This window comes from Carlito syrichta, unplaced genomic scaffold (genome assembly GCF_000164805.1).
Source record: "Carlito syrichta isolate Samal-C Ts95f unplaced genomic scaffold, Tarsius_syrichta-2.0.1 Scaffold126498, whole genome shotgun sequence".
NCBI classification, from domain to species: domain Eukaryota; kingdom Metazoa; phylum Chordata; class Mammalia; order Primates; family Tarsiidae; genus Carlito; species Carlito syrichta.
Window position 1 is genome coordinate 78,333 of NW_007070594.1, and position 16,920 is coordinate 95,252.

General features: G+C 47.0%; 1 protein-coding gene across 1 annotated transcript in view; it reads right to left on the reverse strand.

The window, feature by feature from the left end:
• The window catches only part of EVC2 (EvC ciliary complex subunit 2), a 132,512-nt gene that overhangs the window by 78,041 nt on the left and 37,551 nt on the right, over positions 1-16,920 (reverse strand). The window contains exon 8 of the mRNA XM_008048680.1: positions 14,383-14,522. Coding sequence (XP_008046871.1) covers positions 14,383-14,522 — 140 coding nt within the window. The remainder of the gene's footprint in view (positions 1-14,382; positions 14,523-16,920) is intronic.

The following is a 16,920-nucleotide window of genomic DNA, read 5'->3' on the forward strand; positions in this document are numbered from 1 at the left end:
AGAGAACACTTTGACAAGCATCTGCAAAGCCAAAAAAACCATCCAGAGAGCAGGGAGACAGCCCACGGACTGGGAAAAAATGTTTGCCAACTCTATATCTGACAGAGGCCTAACATCTAGGATCTCCAAGGAACTCAAACGCGCCGAAAGGAAAAAAACAAACAGCCCCATTAAAAAGAAGACATATGAGCAGCCAACAGATACATTTAAAAAAATGCTCAGCTTCACTAGTCATCAAAGAAATGCAAATTAAAACTACACTGAGACACCACCCAACACCATTCAGGATGTCCATCAATAACTCAAAAAACAACAGATGCTGGAGAGGATGTGGCGAAAGGGAACACTTCTGCACAGCCGGTTGGAGTGTAAACGAGCACGGCCTCTGCAAAAAAACAGTGTGGCAATGCCTAAAAGATCCAAAAATAGACCTCCCATACAACCCCACAATCCCCCTACTGGGAATATACCCGGAGGAATGCAAATCACTCTATGAAAAATATACCTGCATACATATGTTTACTGCAGCATTGTTCACAATAGCAAAAACATGGAACCCACCGTGCTGCCCAGCAAAAGAGGATGGGACAAAAAAATGCGGTACATATACACGATAGAATATTACACAGTCATCAGAAAGGACAAAATTATGAACTTCACGGCAACCTGGATGGACTCAGAGGCTAAAAGACTGAGTGGTCTATCGCAGAAACAAAGAACTGAGCATCCCATGTTCTCACTCATAAGGGAACCTTGAACAATGACGGTAATACTATAAGAAGAGGATTGGAAGTAGAAGGAAATGGCCGGGGGACTGAGGGGAGGCAGGACTGGTAGTAGTGGGAATCTGCTGGGGGGGCAGAACTCACCAACAAGGACTGCTGATCTCTCCCTTGGAGCACTGGGATGAAGGTTCAGGACCCCCTGATGAGCGCGATCAAGCGGCTTCAGTTCTTTGTTTCTGTGACAGCTGACTAAGTAGGAGGAACTCCACACCCACACCCTCCTTGCTGTGAAGCCCACAGTTTTGTCCTTCTCTATGGCGACCGCATACTCCATTGTGTGTGTGTCCTGCAGTATCTTCACAGCTGAAGAGGAAATGAATCCACCTAAACTGACTACTCCATCTGCCATTCATTCATCTAATAAGTCACACAAGAAAATGTTGTGGCTGCCATGTTGGGTAGATTGCAAGTGCCTGACCAGGTATTTTACCAGGAGCTTTCTGTCAAACCACTTACTAAATAAGGTGCCTGGGCAAAGACACTCAGTTTCTCCGCAAGCATAGTGGGGACTACCCTCATAGATGGCTGTTCAGGGTTAAAGGAGATAAGAAACATGAAACACATCACACAGGGTCTGGCATTTTGTTCCTTCTGAATAATGGTAGCTTCCTCATTGTTGGTTCTTTTCTCTCCCGGAAGGCTGGCTGCAGAAAACATTCAGTGCCCAAAGCTTGCCCTTCCTAACTGCCTGGGAGACAACCCCACCGGCACTTTCTGTTGGAACCATTTCTATGTTTATCGCTATGGATCAACTGTCAGAAATGGCAATGATTAAAAATGTCAGGATGTTGCAAAGTCACAAGAGAAAAGAAAATACCCCTTTAAATCAATCAAAATACCATGCTATTAACGAAGCTAACTCTCATCCATTAATTTCCCAAATGACTGCAGGAGAGGAAAATAAATACTAAAAATTCACCATTTCCACACAGGATCAGGTCCACTGGAGAACAGGTTAATTTCCATTGCCCCATATGGCATTTTAAATTATTCAGACAACAATGGAATACACATATTTTTCCATTCCCCCCAAATTCCCTAATGACTCCATGAGGCAGACAGAAACATACTGAGTTGCATCCATCACCTTAAATATCCGATTCTTAGACATCTTTGCTATGTAAACAGCTTGGCAAAGCTAGCAGGATCCACCCACCACTATCCTAGGGAACATCTGTTTTTTTCAGGACTCAAAAATGTCATCTTGTCACTGCACTTCGAAGATGGACATATTTGCTGGGGCCAGTTTTGCTACATATACAAACTGAGCAAGTGATATTCCTCTTCTAAATGACTGACTTCACAGAGGAGTTTAGAACCATAGCCAGCACACAGAATACAGAAAGCACCTAATAAAAGGATACCATGAAAACTTGTGAATAAGCCGGGCTCGGTGGCTCAGCCTGTCATCCCAGCACTTTTGGAGACTGCGGTGAGTGACTGCCTGAGCCTACGAGTTCGAGACCCTCCTGGGCAACTTGGCGAGACCTCATCTCTACAATAAAATCAAAAAATTTAGCCGGGCGTGGTAGTGCACACCTGTAGTTCCAGCTATTTGGAAGGCTGAGGCGGAAGGATCGCCAGAGCCCAGCAGGTCGAGGCTGCGGTGGCTGGGAGCATGCCACTGCACTCCAGCCTGGGCAACAGAGTGAGACTCCAACTCAAAAAAAAACCAAAAACTTGTGAATAGGATCGCCTGTGAAAACATCTTTTTTCTTTCTTTTTTTTTAGATGCGAGGTCTCACTCTGTCACCCAGGATGGACTGCAGTGGTGCAATCAAAACTCAGTACAAGCCAGGCTTGGTGGCTCAGCCTGTAATCCCACGCCTTGGGAGGCTGAGGTGAGTGGACTGCCTGAGCCCGTGGGCTGGAGACCCGCCCGGGCAGCGAGACCTCATCTCTACAATAAATCAAAAAATCAGCCGGGCCTGGTAGCACATGCCTGTAATTCTGGCTTCTTGGAAGGCTGAGGCGGAAGGATCGTTGGAGCCCAGCAGGTCGAGGCTGCGGTGGCCGGGAGCGGCCACTGCACTCCAGTCTGGGCGACAGAGTGAGACTCCAACTCAAAAAAAAAAACAAAAAACAAAAAAAAAAAACTCAGTACGGCCTCCAGCTCCTGGGCTCAAGTGATACTCCTGCCACCGTCTTCCCAGTAGCTAGGACTACAGATGAGCACCGTCATGCCCAGCTACTTTTTATATTTTGTATAGAGATAGGCTCGTACTATGTTGCCCAGGCTGGTCTTGAACTCCGGGCTTCAGGTCATCCTCTGCCTCAGCCTCCCAAGGTGATGCGTTTACTGGTGCGAGCTACTGTGCCCAATAGCATCTTGCCAAGAAAAATGTGCTGAAATTATCTAAGAACTGATTAATGCTTTGATTGGTTACTGCTGTTAAAAAAGAGAGAGGATTAATGTCTTTTTTCTTATTTATTTCATATAAAAATTAATCAAGTTCTCACCAAATGGCAAGCAAGGCGTCAGAACAAAATTAGGATGGAATTCGACACACAAGGCAGTAAACGTTCTCCTGAACGTGGAAGATGTACCATCAATCAACATGGAAGATAATTAACTCAAAAGGAAAACTAAATCACCGTAGTCTTCTTTTTCACAATATAAATCTGGCATCTTTGAGTTAGCTGGTGTAAGCATAATAGGCCCACAGAAAACAATTCACTACTGGTGAAACTGAAATTTTCCTGGCCAGAAGCTAGTTCCCATGGACAGATAATACTGCAAGATTCTACTCTGGGACCATAAATCATGTTTACATACTGTCAATTTGAGGGCACGGGCAAGGGGGTCTGGGGAGAAAGGACCTGCCGAGTGTCTTCACTGTCCAAATTGTAATGGGAGGTTACATCGGAGTAAAAATAGCCACCATGTGGGAGGGAAACGTCAGTAAGACTTACGATCAACCTAAGTTTTGAGTTTGGTAGAAACTTCGCCTGCAAGGTACGAGGGGTCAGCAGTCCGCTTCTTTCCCTGCGGATGCTTTCCTCTCCACAAGTCTGTGTTTAGAAGTCAGACTGGGCCCTCCCTCTCTGGGCCGGGAGCTACTCCTTTAGGGGGCGCAGATGCGGACAAGATGTCCATGAACTCTCCCACCCCGGGGTTCCCACACCACCGCCCACTCCCCACTCCACTCACAGGCCAGACTCTGCCAGGCAAAAAGGTGAAGTGAGGCTTCCTCTCTCCACCTCAAATGCTCCCTGCACGTCCCTCCTACCTTCCTTCACACACAACCTAATTATCCCCTGGAAGGGGATATTTCATTAGGTTTGGAAGTATGGGCTTGGCATCACATCAACTTAGCTTCCAGTTTCAGCTTCACTCCTCAGGCACTGGGTGAGCTCAGATGAGTTATTCACATCCCTGAGCCTAATTTCCCTGTGGGTTAAGCGCGAATGTCACCCACGTCAAACGAGGGTCACTGAAAAGATTAATAAGAGTGCTTCTTATGATCAGGCTTTGTTTAACAGCTTTACAGACATTAAACTATCTAATCTTCACAACAATCTTATGAGATGACAGAAAAACTCAAACACCGTGTTCAAAGTCATATAACTATTAAATGGAAAAAACTAGCATTCGAACTGATGCCATGTGGCTCTGGAGTCTTTGCTTATCCTGGTCCCTACTGCCTCCAAACAGCACACACGAAGCATGAGCTCAGTATCCAGCCCAGGACGGGTGCTGAAGAACGTGACTCCTTACTGTTGTTGCTGCTGTTGCGTCTCACGGTCTTCTTGGCATCATTCTGTCTGACAAAAAAACGGTGCTGGGGAGACACGGATACCGCGGAAACGGGAAATACGTGGGTGGATGTGTGGATGAGTGGAGGCCCAGGTGGACAGACAGACCGACGGACGGACGGATGGATGGATGGGTGACCGGACGAAGAAATGGATGAACAAATGGATACGTGGGCTGAGGGATGGAGGGATGGAGGGACCAAGGAGTGGACGCACGGAGGAGGAAAAGGCTACACAGGCAGATGGGTGGAGAGAGAGGTGGGCAGACGAGTGAGCGGGTGGGTGAATGAGGGTGAACGGACACAGAACAGACAGACAGAGTCTGAAACTCTTACTTGGAAGGACAGACTGCACTCTACCTGAAGACTGGATGCTGGCCTCATGAAAGAAACCACAGAATAAAAAGTTTAAGCACAGCTTCACAAGTGCAGTAAAACGTGGATGCCAGCTACGTCATCTTTCCCACCAGTACTCAGAGTTCCTTACAGCCCCCAGCCTGTGCTGTGCACACCCACTGTGATGAGGAGCTAAGTGTCCCTCCGGGCGCAGGCTTTTCCATTCCAGGAGAGCTCCCAGAGACAGACCGGTCTTCAAAATTAGCGGGCATCTGCCGCCCTAAAATTTCCTTAACTGGCCCAGGTGCCACTGTCTTCTCCATGACAACTTTACAGATCTCTGGTGACTGTGATCACACGAACAAAACATGGCTCTAGCCCAGGCTAAACAACAGCCTTGGGCAGACGACGCAGGACCCTACCCACCATGGTGATGATCAAGGTTTTACCGCCAAGAACAACAGGATGCTGGTAAGGGCTTTCGGTAGCAAGTGACCCAGGCAGATTCACTGAAAAGGCCCCTCTGGCTGGTGTGTGGAGGATGGACCAAAGGGTCAGGGATGGAGGAGAAGCTGGTGCCAGAGGCCAGTGAGGACACGACCACGGTTGGGACTGAGGTGGTAACGATGAGAGGGGAAGAGCTGAGAACTCCAGGAAGGAGAGAGCGAGGACGCCCACACTGGGGCCAGCACAGAGACGAGGAGAGGCTACATCAGGATGACAGCTGCTTGTGGAGCTGCTCACGTGGAACTCTTGAGGTAGATTTCTGGCTAAAGATCGGAGGGCCTTTCAAGGAACGTAAGCTTCCCAGCACTGAGCTGGGCGACTGCGTTTGTCTCCTATAGCTGCTGTAACAAAGTATAACAAAGTTGTGTAGCTTGAAACAGAAATGTGCTGGATACATGGCTCTCACCTGTAATCCTAGCACTTTGGGAGGCAGAGGTGAGAGGTCTACCTGAGTCGAGGGGCCCGAGACCCACCCGGGCAACTTGGCGAGACCTCTTCTCTACAATAAGTCACACACACGCAAAATAGCCAAGAGTGCTGACGCAACCTGGGGTTCCAGTTAGGTGGAAGGCTGAGGCAGAAGGATCACCTGAGTCCAGCGGGTGGAGGCTGCGGTGGCCATGAACATGCCGCTGCACTCAAGCCTAGGCAACGGAGTGAGACTCCAACTCAAAGAAACCCCAAACCAAACAGCCAGAAATATATCATCCTGCAGTTCTGGAGGCCAAAGTCCAAGATGGAGCTGTCAGTTCATACACAAGGTGGGTAGCTGTGCAGGGAGGCAAAGGCCCTCAGGGGCGTCCTTCAGCCACGGAGGGCTTGGAGTCACAGATGAATACTCCGAGGTGTGGGAAACAGAGCTGGGAGCGTTTGTAATTTTAGATGCAGAGTTCTTGTGACTCGACCCAGATCCACAAGTAGGTGCACTGTTTGGGCCCACTGGTCTTCTCCAGAAGTTCCCAAACTACCAGTTGTCAGAATGACCAGAATGACTTGAAGAACATGTCAAAAACGCAGCTGCCCAGGCCTGCTCTCAGGTTCAGTTCAGAAAGTAAGGCTTAGGGAGTTGTATCAGTTTCCTAACGCTGCTGTAGCAAAGTACCACCAAATGGCCGGCTTTTCATCATCTCACAGATCTAGAAGCCAGAAGTCCAGAATTAAAGAGTCAGCGGTTCCTTCTAAGGCTCTAAGGGAGAATCTGTCCCAGATCTCTACCCCAGTTTCTGGTGGTTGCCAGTGGTTCTCGGTGTTCCTAAGATGGTAGCTGCATCACTTCGGTTTCCGCCTCTGTCTTCACATACTGCTCTTTCTGTGTGTGTTTGTGTCCACATTTCCCTCTTCTTATAAATATACCAGTCATATTGGATTAAGGCCCACCCAAATAATCTCACCTTAGCTGGGTTAATCTGCAAAGAGACAACCGCCAAATAAGGTTACACTGACTGGTACCAGGAGTTAAGATTTCAATGTATCCTTTTGGGGGGACACAACTCAACCCATAACAGCAACCTTGAAGGGACTGCAGTCCCTTACCCATCAATAATAATACCCAAGTAGAAATGGGTTGGCCATCTCTTAGGCATACTAGAGAGAATATTTCTGCTCTGTCCAAGAACTTAGGCCAGATGACCTTTGAGATACTTTGTAGCATCATTCTAAGATTCTGTTTTCCCAGGAAGATGAAATCACTTTATACTTGAGGGGATCTACTAGCTGATGAGCTGAAAAAATGGTCCTTCCCCTAAAAGAGGTAAGACTGTAATAAAGTCTTTTCTACTGGAAAGAAAAGGGGCATTGGGGCAAAACTAAGAAAATGTGGACAAACTATGAACTTTAGCTAATATAATAATGCACCAATATTGGCTCATTCGTTGTAACGGATGTAGGATGCTAATGTAAGACGTTAATAATAAGGGAGACCAAGTGGGGAACGTACAGGAACTCTGTCATCTTCTCCATTTCTCTGTAAATAGACAATTGTTCTCAACCATAGTCTATGAAGTAAACAAAAAGCAGACCTGGATTTGCACCTATGACAAACAGAGCCTACCCTCTCTTTAGTACTGAGATGGCAAGAGCTCGGAGCTCAAGTGAGAACTTGAGACAAGAGGCTGAGAACGGCTACCGGGAGAAGGTGCTGGAGTCAGGCCTGTAGACTAGGGAACCCCCTACGGCAGAGATGGCCATCTCTGAGGACACAGGGTCTCTCAGAAGCCCCTCTTTCAAAGAAGAAGCAGGGCACACGCATGATTCCCCCAGGTTCCAGAACCCACAGGGCCAGAGTGGACCCCATGGGAGCGGTCTCTGTTGCACTCACGCCCTTGGGGTTTTAGCCGAGCAGAGCGTTTCTTCGCTCCCTAAGTGGCCTCTGCCCACCATCCTCTTCCAGGTGCTTCCGAGCCTCCCTCCAATTCCAGGCCTGGGTGGACACAGCAGGGCAGGCCTGGAGCTGGGGGGCACAACTGTGGGGGCCACTCCATGCCATGCCCGGAGCTAGGATAGCCCTACAGACTCTGACACCGAGGAAGCTTGGTGTGCAGGCTTGACTTGGGGAGGTGTTTCGTTCCCATCCAAAGGTGTCACAGCTCCACCATGCCAGGCTGCGGCAGGAGGCCCTGCCGGCAGTGAGTCTGGCCCCTCTGCCCACAACTGGGCACAGCAAGCAGTGTGGGGATGGAGTGAGGAGGGCTCTGAGCTTCAAGGCGAGGCAGGTGCTTCAGCTGCTGGGCTCATGCCCCCTTGTGCGGTATCACTGCACTGTGCTTCTTGGTGCGCCAGTTGCCTCTCCCTGCAGAGGGTGGGCATCTGGGGTCTCCTGGCTGATGCTGGCTCCCCCCTAGCAACCAGCCAACACAGTGCCTGGTGCTAGGGGGGACGGGGAGGGAGCTTGGCAGCTACTTGCTGGAAGAACGGCAGGTGCTTGCCGGACCCAGGCCACAGGACATCTGGAAATATGCCAAATTGCCTTCTGGTTTGAGTAATGCCGCACCCTCTCCTAACCCTTGCTAGCAAAATGCCTTACAGCCTCGAACTTTACCTGCTGGTGACTTTCCACCAAGCAGGCCACCTGGTAGGTGTGGTGGCACCCACTGCGTGCCAGGCACTGTTAGAGGCACTGCGGATGGATCACCAAGCAAGACAGAACGTCTTTGCCCTCACAGAACTCACGGCCTAGGTAGGTAAGGCAGAAAACAACGTTCATTAAAATAATAATAGTAACAAGGTAGTTTCTGGTAGCCTTGAATGTCAAGAAGAAAAACCAGAGTTTTAGGATAAAGAATGGAGGTGGCACCACTGTGGATCTGGCCCCTCCCTGGCTCCGATGACCCTCCAAGCCCCAGCGCCCCATGGACCTGCCAGCCTGAACTGGTCCTATAGTGGCTCCTCCAATACCCACAGCCCTTCTGCCTCTGCCTCCTATACATGCCACCCCCGCCCTAACGCTCATTGCCAACTCTGTCTTAGACGGACTGTCCTTGAGAGTCTTTAATAGAGCACCTCGCTCCTTCCTGCCTCCAACCACAGCGTAAAATTGCATAGCTACCAGCGTACGTGTTTGTCTTTTGCTTGCATTCCCTCTATGAGGACCAGAGCCAAGACTCTTGTTTGCCAGTCTGTACCCAGAACCTACCACCGTGCCCGGCATAGAATGGGCCCTCGGCAAAAAGCTGGTGGAACAATCCATCAATTAATTACTTTCTGAAAAGTATGCATGCATGAAGGAGCAACCCGATCAAAGAACAAATAAAAGAATCTTGGGTGAGCTGTTTAAGGTCCTCCAAATTTTTAGTGATAAGGAAAAAAACCCCACTTCTTTGCAGAATATTTGCAAAGAATAAAAAGGATAGTAGTTTTAAAAACATGCCATATGTTTGGCAAGTAAAAAACTACTCAACACACATATTTCAAAGCCTCAACTCCACAAGTATTTATTGAGCACTTACTTTGTGTAAAACACAACCTTGAGACAGTTTAGAGTTGATGTTGGTAGCATATAAAGAGAATGACAAGCTTCTTCTAATAACAGAGGAAACAGACAAAGGCTTGGACTTCTTTTTCTCCTTATTTTCTTTGTCTCTTTGGAAAAGCTGAACTCAGTCTTTTTTTAAAACCTGTTCTGTCAATAGAAGAGTAGATTTGAAAATACTCAGGCCTGGGCCAAGTCCATTACTCCCTGTATGACCCTAGGCTAAACCAATAAACCTTTCTAAACCTCAGCTTCCTGGTCTAAAAAGTGAGAGTGGCTGTGAGAATTAAATAAGATCACAGGCGGGAGGTGGTGGCGGTGGTCAGGCCCAGAACAAGCCAGAGAGAAAACAAGCCAGAGAGAAAATATCACAGGCACTCCATGCCTCTGGAGGCTGCCGGGACCACCCAGTTTGTCCAGGTCCTCCTTCCTCCTGGTCCCAGTATGCACTGGGGTTGAGCCCACCTTCATGACGACGAAAGTCAAGGAGCTTGACAAAAATCAAAAGAAATATCCCTGTCTCACATCCCCTCTGCAACAGGCAGCCTATGAATAAGCAATGTAAAAGATAAACAGAAAGCCTAGGAAACGCTTTGCCAAAAATAAATCAGTAAGATAGAGCAAGCTATGGCTCTGATGGGTCTTGAAACAAGGTGACAATCAAGTCACCTAATGGCATATTTAGAATCCCAGCTAAGCCTCATGTAAGAATTACAAACTGGATAAATGATTTGCTAGAGAGAGAAAGCTATTTTTAGTGGGAAGCATATCACAGATTTCCATGCACACTAAGCCCCTGACATTCTGAGTGACATTTCCTTTCTGGGAGCTCCTGAGCATGACTATAAGTCAAGATGGAGAGATTAAAAGTAATTGACAATGCTGCGACTTAAAAAAAAAAAAACAGACCCGCTTTCCTAAAGCTAGTGCCCCACCACAATGCCTGAAACAGAATTGGTTTTCGATAAATATTGAATGTTGGGATGTGGGGATGGGGGAGGAGATGGCATCTGGAAGACAGAGAGTGAGGGATAAATTTAGCTCTCCGGCTGGCTCGGTAGCTCAGCCTGTAATCCTGCGCCTTGGGAGGCTGAGGTGAGTAGACTGCCTGAGCCCGCGGGTTCGGGACCCGCATGGACAACTTGGCGAGACCTCATCTCTACAGTAAATCAAAAAATGAGCCGGGCGTGGTGGCGCACGCCTGTAGCTCCAGCTACTTGGAAGGCTGAGGCGGAAGGATCGCCGGAGCCCAGCGGGTCGAGGAGTGAGTGACAGGGTGAGACACCAGCTCCAAACAAAAAAAAATTCAGCTCTCCAGTTGAACTCTCTCAGGCCTGATAATCAACGTTAAACACCCTTCAGGCAACAGCAGATCAGCTACCAAGAAGAAAGGACTGTAAAATTTCAGAGCTACTGACTGAGGTGCAGGAATGAAGTCGTTGTAAACGTCAGGCTTTCCCTACTGTCTTCAGGCATCGGGACCAGCAGACCGCAGCAGCTGCCCTTCATTTCACAGAATATAAGGAGAGAGGAAGACAGGGGTTCTTATCCTCAGTCACTCTTCGAGTCAAAAACAAAGACAGGAGAATTCATACTTTCCCGTTTTAAAGTACTAATTATTCTGGTCAGAAGGTTAGCGAGTCATACATACTTGCAAATTAAATACCCAGGGGCTCACACAAAGCGAATCCTTTCACCCTACTTTTCATTTTCATGTTCCATAAGAAAACTGACCTTCCGCTAGGAAACACTTTGATCACTACTTGCCCATATCACTTAATATAATACGTGGCATTTATTAATCTACGCCAGTAATTTTTCTCTTCATTGCTTGTCTGCCCCTCCCTCCTTCCTCTCAGACAGAGTGGCGAATTTTAACTTGCCATCCTTGGCACCCTGATTTGGGAATCAAGCAAAACTAAAGAATCCCATCAGAGGGCTCACACAAAGCTGAATCATCCAAGCCACGCAACCCTGGCGCTCAGAAATGGATTAACCAGGCCCCATCTCCCACTCGGTGCAAGGTCGGCCCTGCACTTACGAGGCTTCAAGCTTGGTTCTCCATGAGGTCCCCAGTGAGGAAGGGGCATCCCTCCAAACAGGAAGAGAGTCCCTCTCTGCTGAGAGCACCCACTGGGCTCACAAAGTGGCATGAGTCAGACACAACAGTGCTTTTCTTTCACTCCTCAAAAGGAAGAAGCAGAGCTGTTTCTGCTTCTACCTTGGACTCACCTCTATATAACACTATTTACAGCTCTAGGGAGACAGGATCAGGCAGCGGCTCGATTTTACTTCCAAGTCTCCCATTTCCAGTATGTTTTTAATTTCTTAAGAAAGACTCAAGGAAGCAATCATAATCCTGAACACTTCTCTTTAGTGTCTCTGCTGATCTGACCCAGGCTCAGAGGCAACCATTGCTGCAAGGATGCTTTACCATCCTCAGTCTCCAGCATCATTAAACTTTACAGAATCCCAAGGCACTAGGTCATGGATGCCCCCTTTTGAGAGATGAGGAACTGAGGTTCAGAGGATGTTTGTAAAATATAATGAGCCTGACACCAAGCACGGAGGAAGTTCAAGTTCTGCTTTTTACTCACTGGAGGCGTAACTATAGAGAAACCTCTAAAGGTAGCTAAGCCTCAGATTCTTCAACTATCCAATACCGAAAACAAGATGCCCTACCAAAGAGCATTACTCTGAGGTTCAAATTAACTGAGGGTGTAACAGAGACTGTACATTTTAAAATGTGACAAAAATATAAGTATTTTATTAAGAGGATAAGACATTATAGTTTTTCAGAACCTTGACTCCAAATCCATACATATCACCCCCACCCCCTAGTGGGCAGTAATCTATGCATTCTGAATCTAGAATCAGAAAGGTTTCCTGATGCTATGGGCCATTAAAAAGAACAAAATCACGTCCTTTGCAGCAACATGAATGCAGCTGGAGGCTATCATTCTAAGAGAATTCACACAGAAACAAAAGACCAAATACTGCATGTTCTCATCTATAAGTGAGAGCTATACACTGGCTACACACAGGCATATGGATGAGAACAACAAACACTAGGGACTTCCAAAGGGGGAAAGGATGGAGGGGAGCACGGATTGAAAAACCTACCCATTGGGTACCATACTCCCTCTCTGGGTGGTGGGTGCAATAGAAGCCTAAATGTCACCATCACTCAATGTAACAAACCTGCACTTGTATCCCTTGAATCAAAAATTTTTTAAAAAGAAAGGTTTTCCGCAAATGAAATCCAATTTGAAGGGTTCTCATCTGCCCCATTATTAATAATCAGAAGCTTAACAAGAAAGCAAAGAAAGTAACAAAAAAATAATCAGATATAACCAGATATGAATTTGTTCTGGAAGAAATGAAGCCCAGCATTGAATAAGCTCAATCTCTGGTTGGGTTAAGGTAATCTTAAATACACTCCTAGCTGCTTCAAAGAAGATAACTTCATCTTCAAATTGTCTTCTCTATTTTTGTAAACAATGTCTAACACATAATCAAAAATACCCGGATAGACAAGGAGTCAAGAAAGCACAAAAAAAAAAACTAAGAGGAACACTAATAAGCACAGAACAGGGATATAGATAAGTTTACAGGTAAAGACTCTAAAATAATTACACTTAACGTGTTTGGGTAGAAAAAGATAAGATTGAGACCTTCTTGGTAAGCAAGTGGAAACTGAAAAAAGAAAGCATAAAAAGACGTCATTGGTAAATACACGCTGAAAGAGAAAAAGAAACGCCCATGCTGATGAACTCTAACTAGTAAGGTTCAACTATTAGACTGTGACCCCTGGATCTAGTCGGGAGAAAGCTCAGGCAGTGATTAGGTGCCTGGATCCTTGAGTCAGATGGTCTGGGTTTGAATCCTGACTCTGTCGTTTCCTAGAGTGTGCCCTTGGACAAGTTACTTAACATCTCTCAAGTTCCATTCATAAGACGATAAAAACAGAAGTACCTACTTCATAGGCTTGTTGAGAGTGAGTTTCATAAAGTTCTCAAGTGGTTTCTGGCACTGTGTCCTATTGTGCATAGGCACTTCAATGTCAGTATTCATGAAGTAAATAAAAAGAACTGAATTCAGCTCAGCAAACAATTACATCATCTGAACTGGCTTCTCTCTGGCTGCCTCTTCTCTATTTTCTTTTCTTTTTTTTTATTTTATCATTATTGTTTTGAGACAGAGTCTGTCACTCTGTCACTCATGCTGGAGTGCAGTGGCACAATCATGAATCACGCAGCCTCAAGCTCCTGGGCTCAGGTGATCCTCCCAACTCAGCCTCTGAAGTAGCTGGGACTATAGGTACACGCCACCACGCCCAGCTAACTTTTTGATTGTTTTTTTTTTTGGTAGAGATAAGATTTTACTACGTTGCCCAGGCTGGTCTTGAACTCCTGGGCACAAGCAATCCTCCCACCTCAGCCTCCCAAAGTGCTGGTACTACAGGCATGACCCACTGCGCCCGGCCCCTTTCTCTATTTTCTAAACTCAATACCCCAATTCACATGTCAACCACACATAGCTGCTTATATTTCACCAAATTCATCGGGCTCATTTCTCATCCTTGCATCTGCCCTTTCTTCCTTCTGTCTGAAAAGCCTTTTGTAGCTTAATCAACTTGGAAAGCTTCTACACAAGCTTCAAGAATTCATTAAATGTCATCTCCTCTGGGAAGCATTTCTGTGACTTCCTCAGTAATTACTTCCCTTTCTGTGCTCAGCCAGCCCTGACCTTCCTGTTAGCATGGCACTCACCAAACTTTATGGTCACTTCTGTTTACGTGTCTCCTCCCCCCACATCAGAAAGCCCTACAGCAGAAGCATGTCCTACACTTCTGTTTTCCTAAATACCAAGTATAGTGTTTGTTGGGTAGCAGTGTCAATGACAATGGAGCAACAGAAAAATGATTAGCTGAATGAATGAATAAAATATACTCAGGGTGTTTGCACTTATGGCATGGTACTGAAAACATTCATCACATTTGCAGAAGTATCATGAGATTTAGAAGTCTTACTCTTCTAAGGCTTGCAGCATGCTCCCAAGGTCCTCAGAAGACAGAATGTCAATCATCTGGTCGTTAAGAGAAAGGTCCTCATTCACACCATCAGCTGAGGCGAACAGCAAGGGTTCCAGCTTGCTCTCGTGATGCCGAACCTTCAGGAGAATCACAGAAACGGCAACTGAGTGGCGCTTCTTGTGAATGCCATGTGCTAGGAAAGCTGGGAGCGAAGCCCAGGGATCTATGGTCAGAACACCTGACTGCCCCAGCACGTGTGAGCAGGGTGAACTCAGAAAAGCCAATGCACATCTCCAAGTCTCCGTTTTCTCATCAAAGAAATGAGATTACAATCCCTGCACCAGGGTCTCATGTAGTCACAACAAAGAAGTGGATGGAAGGGTCTTTTTAACCTTTAAAGACCTATAAAATATTTCATTATCGTCATCTCGTCATCCTCAGGTAGAGGAAAACTCACAAAGGTCATGGTGGACCTCAACATCAAGGATCTGGCGGGTTTCTAGTCAGAGTACAGGATTGTGAGACGGAAGTGACATCATAGAGAACTAAGCCAATCCTCTGATTGGACAGACGAAGTATCTGTTTTGTTTCCAGTATTATTAACTCTGTAGCAACGGGGGACAGCTATCGCTAACACTTAAGAATTCCTGACCTCATGTCAGGTATTCTTCTGGTCACTTGCAATGTGTTATATCATGAAATTGTTACAATAACAGTTGTGTTATAGTGTGTGTTCACACACACGTGTGTGTATGTGGGGTGAACCAAAAAAATGGAATTTATTTATAAATATTGTGTATTTATTCTTAGATATTTAAACTACAGTGGCCTTCAAAGTACTCTCCATTTGATGCAATACACCTAGTAAGGCACTTTTTCCACTGTTCAAAACAGTTTTTTAACCTGTCAGTTTTGATGCCTTTTAAGTGCTTCTGCCATTTTTTGTTTCATCTCTTCTACATCAGTAAAATGTTTCCTTTTGAGGACTTTCTTTCATCTGGGGAAATAAAAGTCACTCAGGCAAGATCTGGTGAAGAGGGAGGGTGAGGCATGGGAGTCAGGCTGTTTTCTTCCTAAAACTTAGGGCAGTGTAGGCAGGTGTACTCGTAAATCACCCATCACAAAATGGGCAAATGTGTGGAAAGAATCTCCAAAAAAAGAAATTCACTGAAGGTGAATGCAGTGAGTTGTCTCCCAACCACTCTAGCTGGTACACTGATGCCGATGCGCTCCTAAGACTCTTGCCTCGCAGGGGATACCTGTATTACAAGGAGCCCACTCTCCAAAAGGTAATTCCAGTGTTGAGGGGGTACCTCTCATACGCGTGTAAATAACAGTAAAGTGTTGGTGCCCCTTTACAAGTAAGAAAATGAAGGTTCGGAGGGGGAGATCACATAACTGAAGGTCACACAGCTCAAAAGAGCCAGGATGGTTTTTGATCCCAATCCAACTCTGAACGCTGCCTTCTGTTCACAGCACATTGTCTGTCTTATTGGCCACCACCACGCTGGTGGAGTAAAAAGAGTTCATTCTGTGATGCCAGGAAAAAAATAGGGTACCGGTCTTTGGGACTTCAGTCAAATTCACACTCTGCTTTTTCTCTATGCAGTTTTAACAATCTGTCTTAATCTGTGGAAATGAATCCTGCTTCCCCAAAGGAGCCTGGTGCACTCTGTTCTTCGGACTGATAACAGCGTTGGGAGGATAAGCACAAGGTCTGATTAGGCGGGCTGCTTCTCTTCTCACTTTCGCCTGCCAAGGAGAGTGAGTGTGGGCTGACCCCGTTTTGACACGACAATCTTCCCCGCCGGGAGGCGGGAATAAAATGAACTGTGGGCTCCTCCCCCAGGCAGGGTGGAGCTTAGGCCTCTGGAGAGAGGAAGTCCCTGGAAGCCAGACCTCAGCCTGCATCAGGCCACATTAAGCAAGTTGTTTAACCTCACAGACCTCAGTTTGCTCCATGTGGGGTGAGGGAGAAAGATAACAGACAATCAAGGCTCCGTGTGGGCCCTCTGGGTGACATCGAATCACAGCAGTGCCCGTTAAAGTACGGGCTCTTTGCCGCATCCCCTGCCTTTACCCCTGCAGTGCCCACCAGCCCGGGATGCATCAGCTGACACCTACATTCCTTCCCTGAAGGATTCAGATGGCCTTCCTGTGCAATGCCAGGGCCATCGTGCCACCTTCCTCCTGGGTCCCCTCTGCTTCCTTGTCCAGGACTGATGTCTAGCAGGACTTGGTGGGTGAATATCCCTCAGGCAGGGTGATGCTGGGGTTAGTGTTCCACTGAGCCCCCGGGCAGAACCAAGCTGCAGGGACCCACAGTGGCACCTGGGGAGAACTCACCCTTTGCCAACTGCTTTCCTTTCCTGCCTCACCTCTCCACCTCCTCCCACCAGCGCCTGGGATCACGCCCCATACAAACCACTTGAATCGGAATCCTGGCCTCAGGATGTGCTTCTGTGGGAACTCAGATCAAGGCGGGAAACACAGATCAGGGGTTGGCAGACAGGGCTGACAGACTGTGACAGGCTC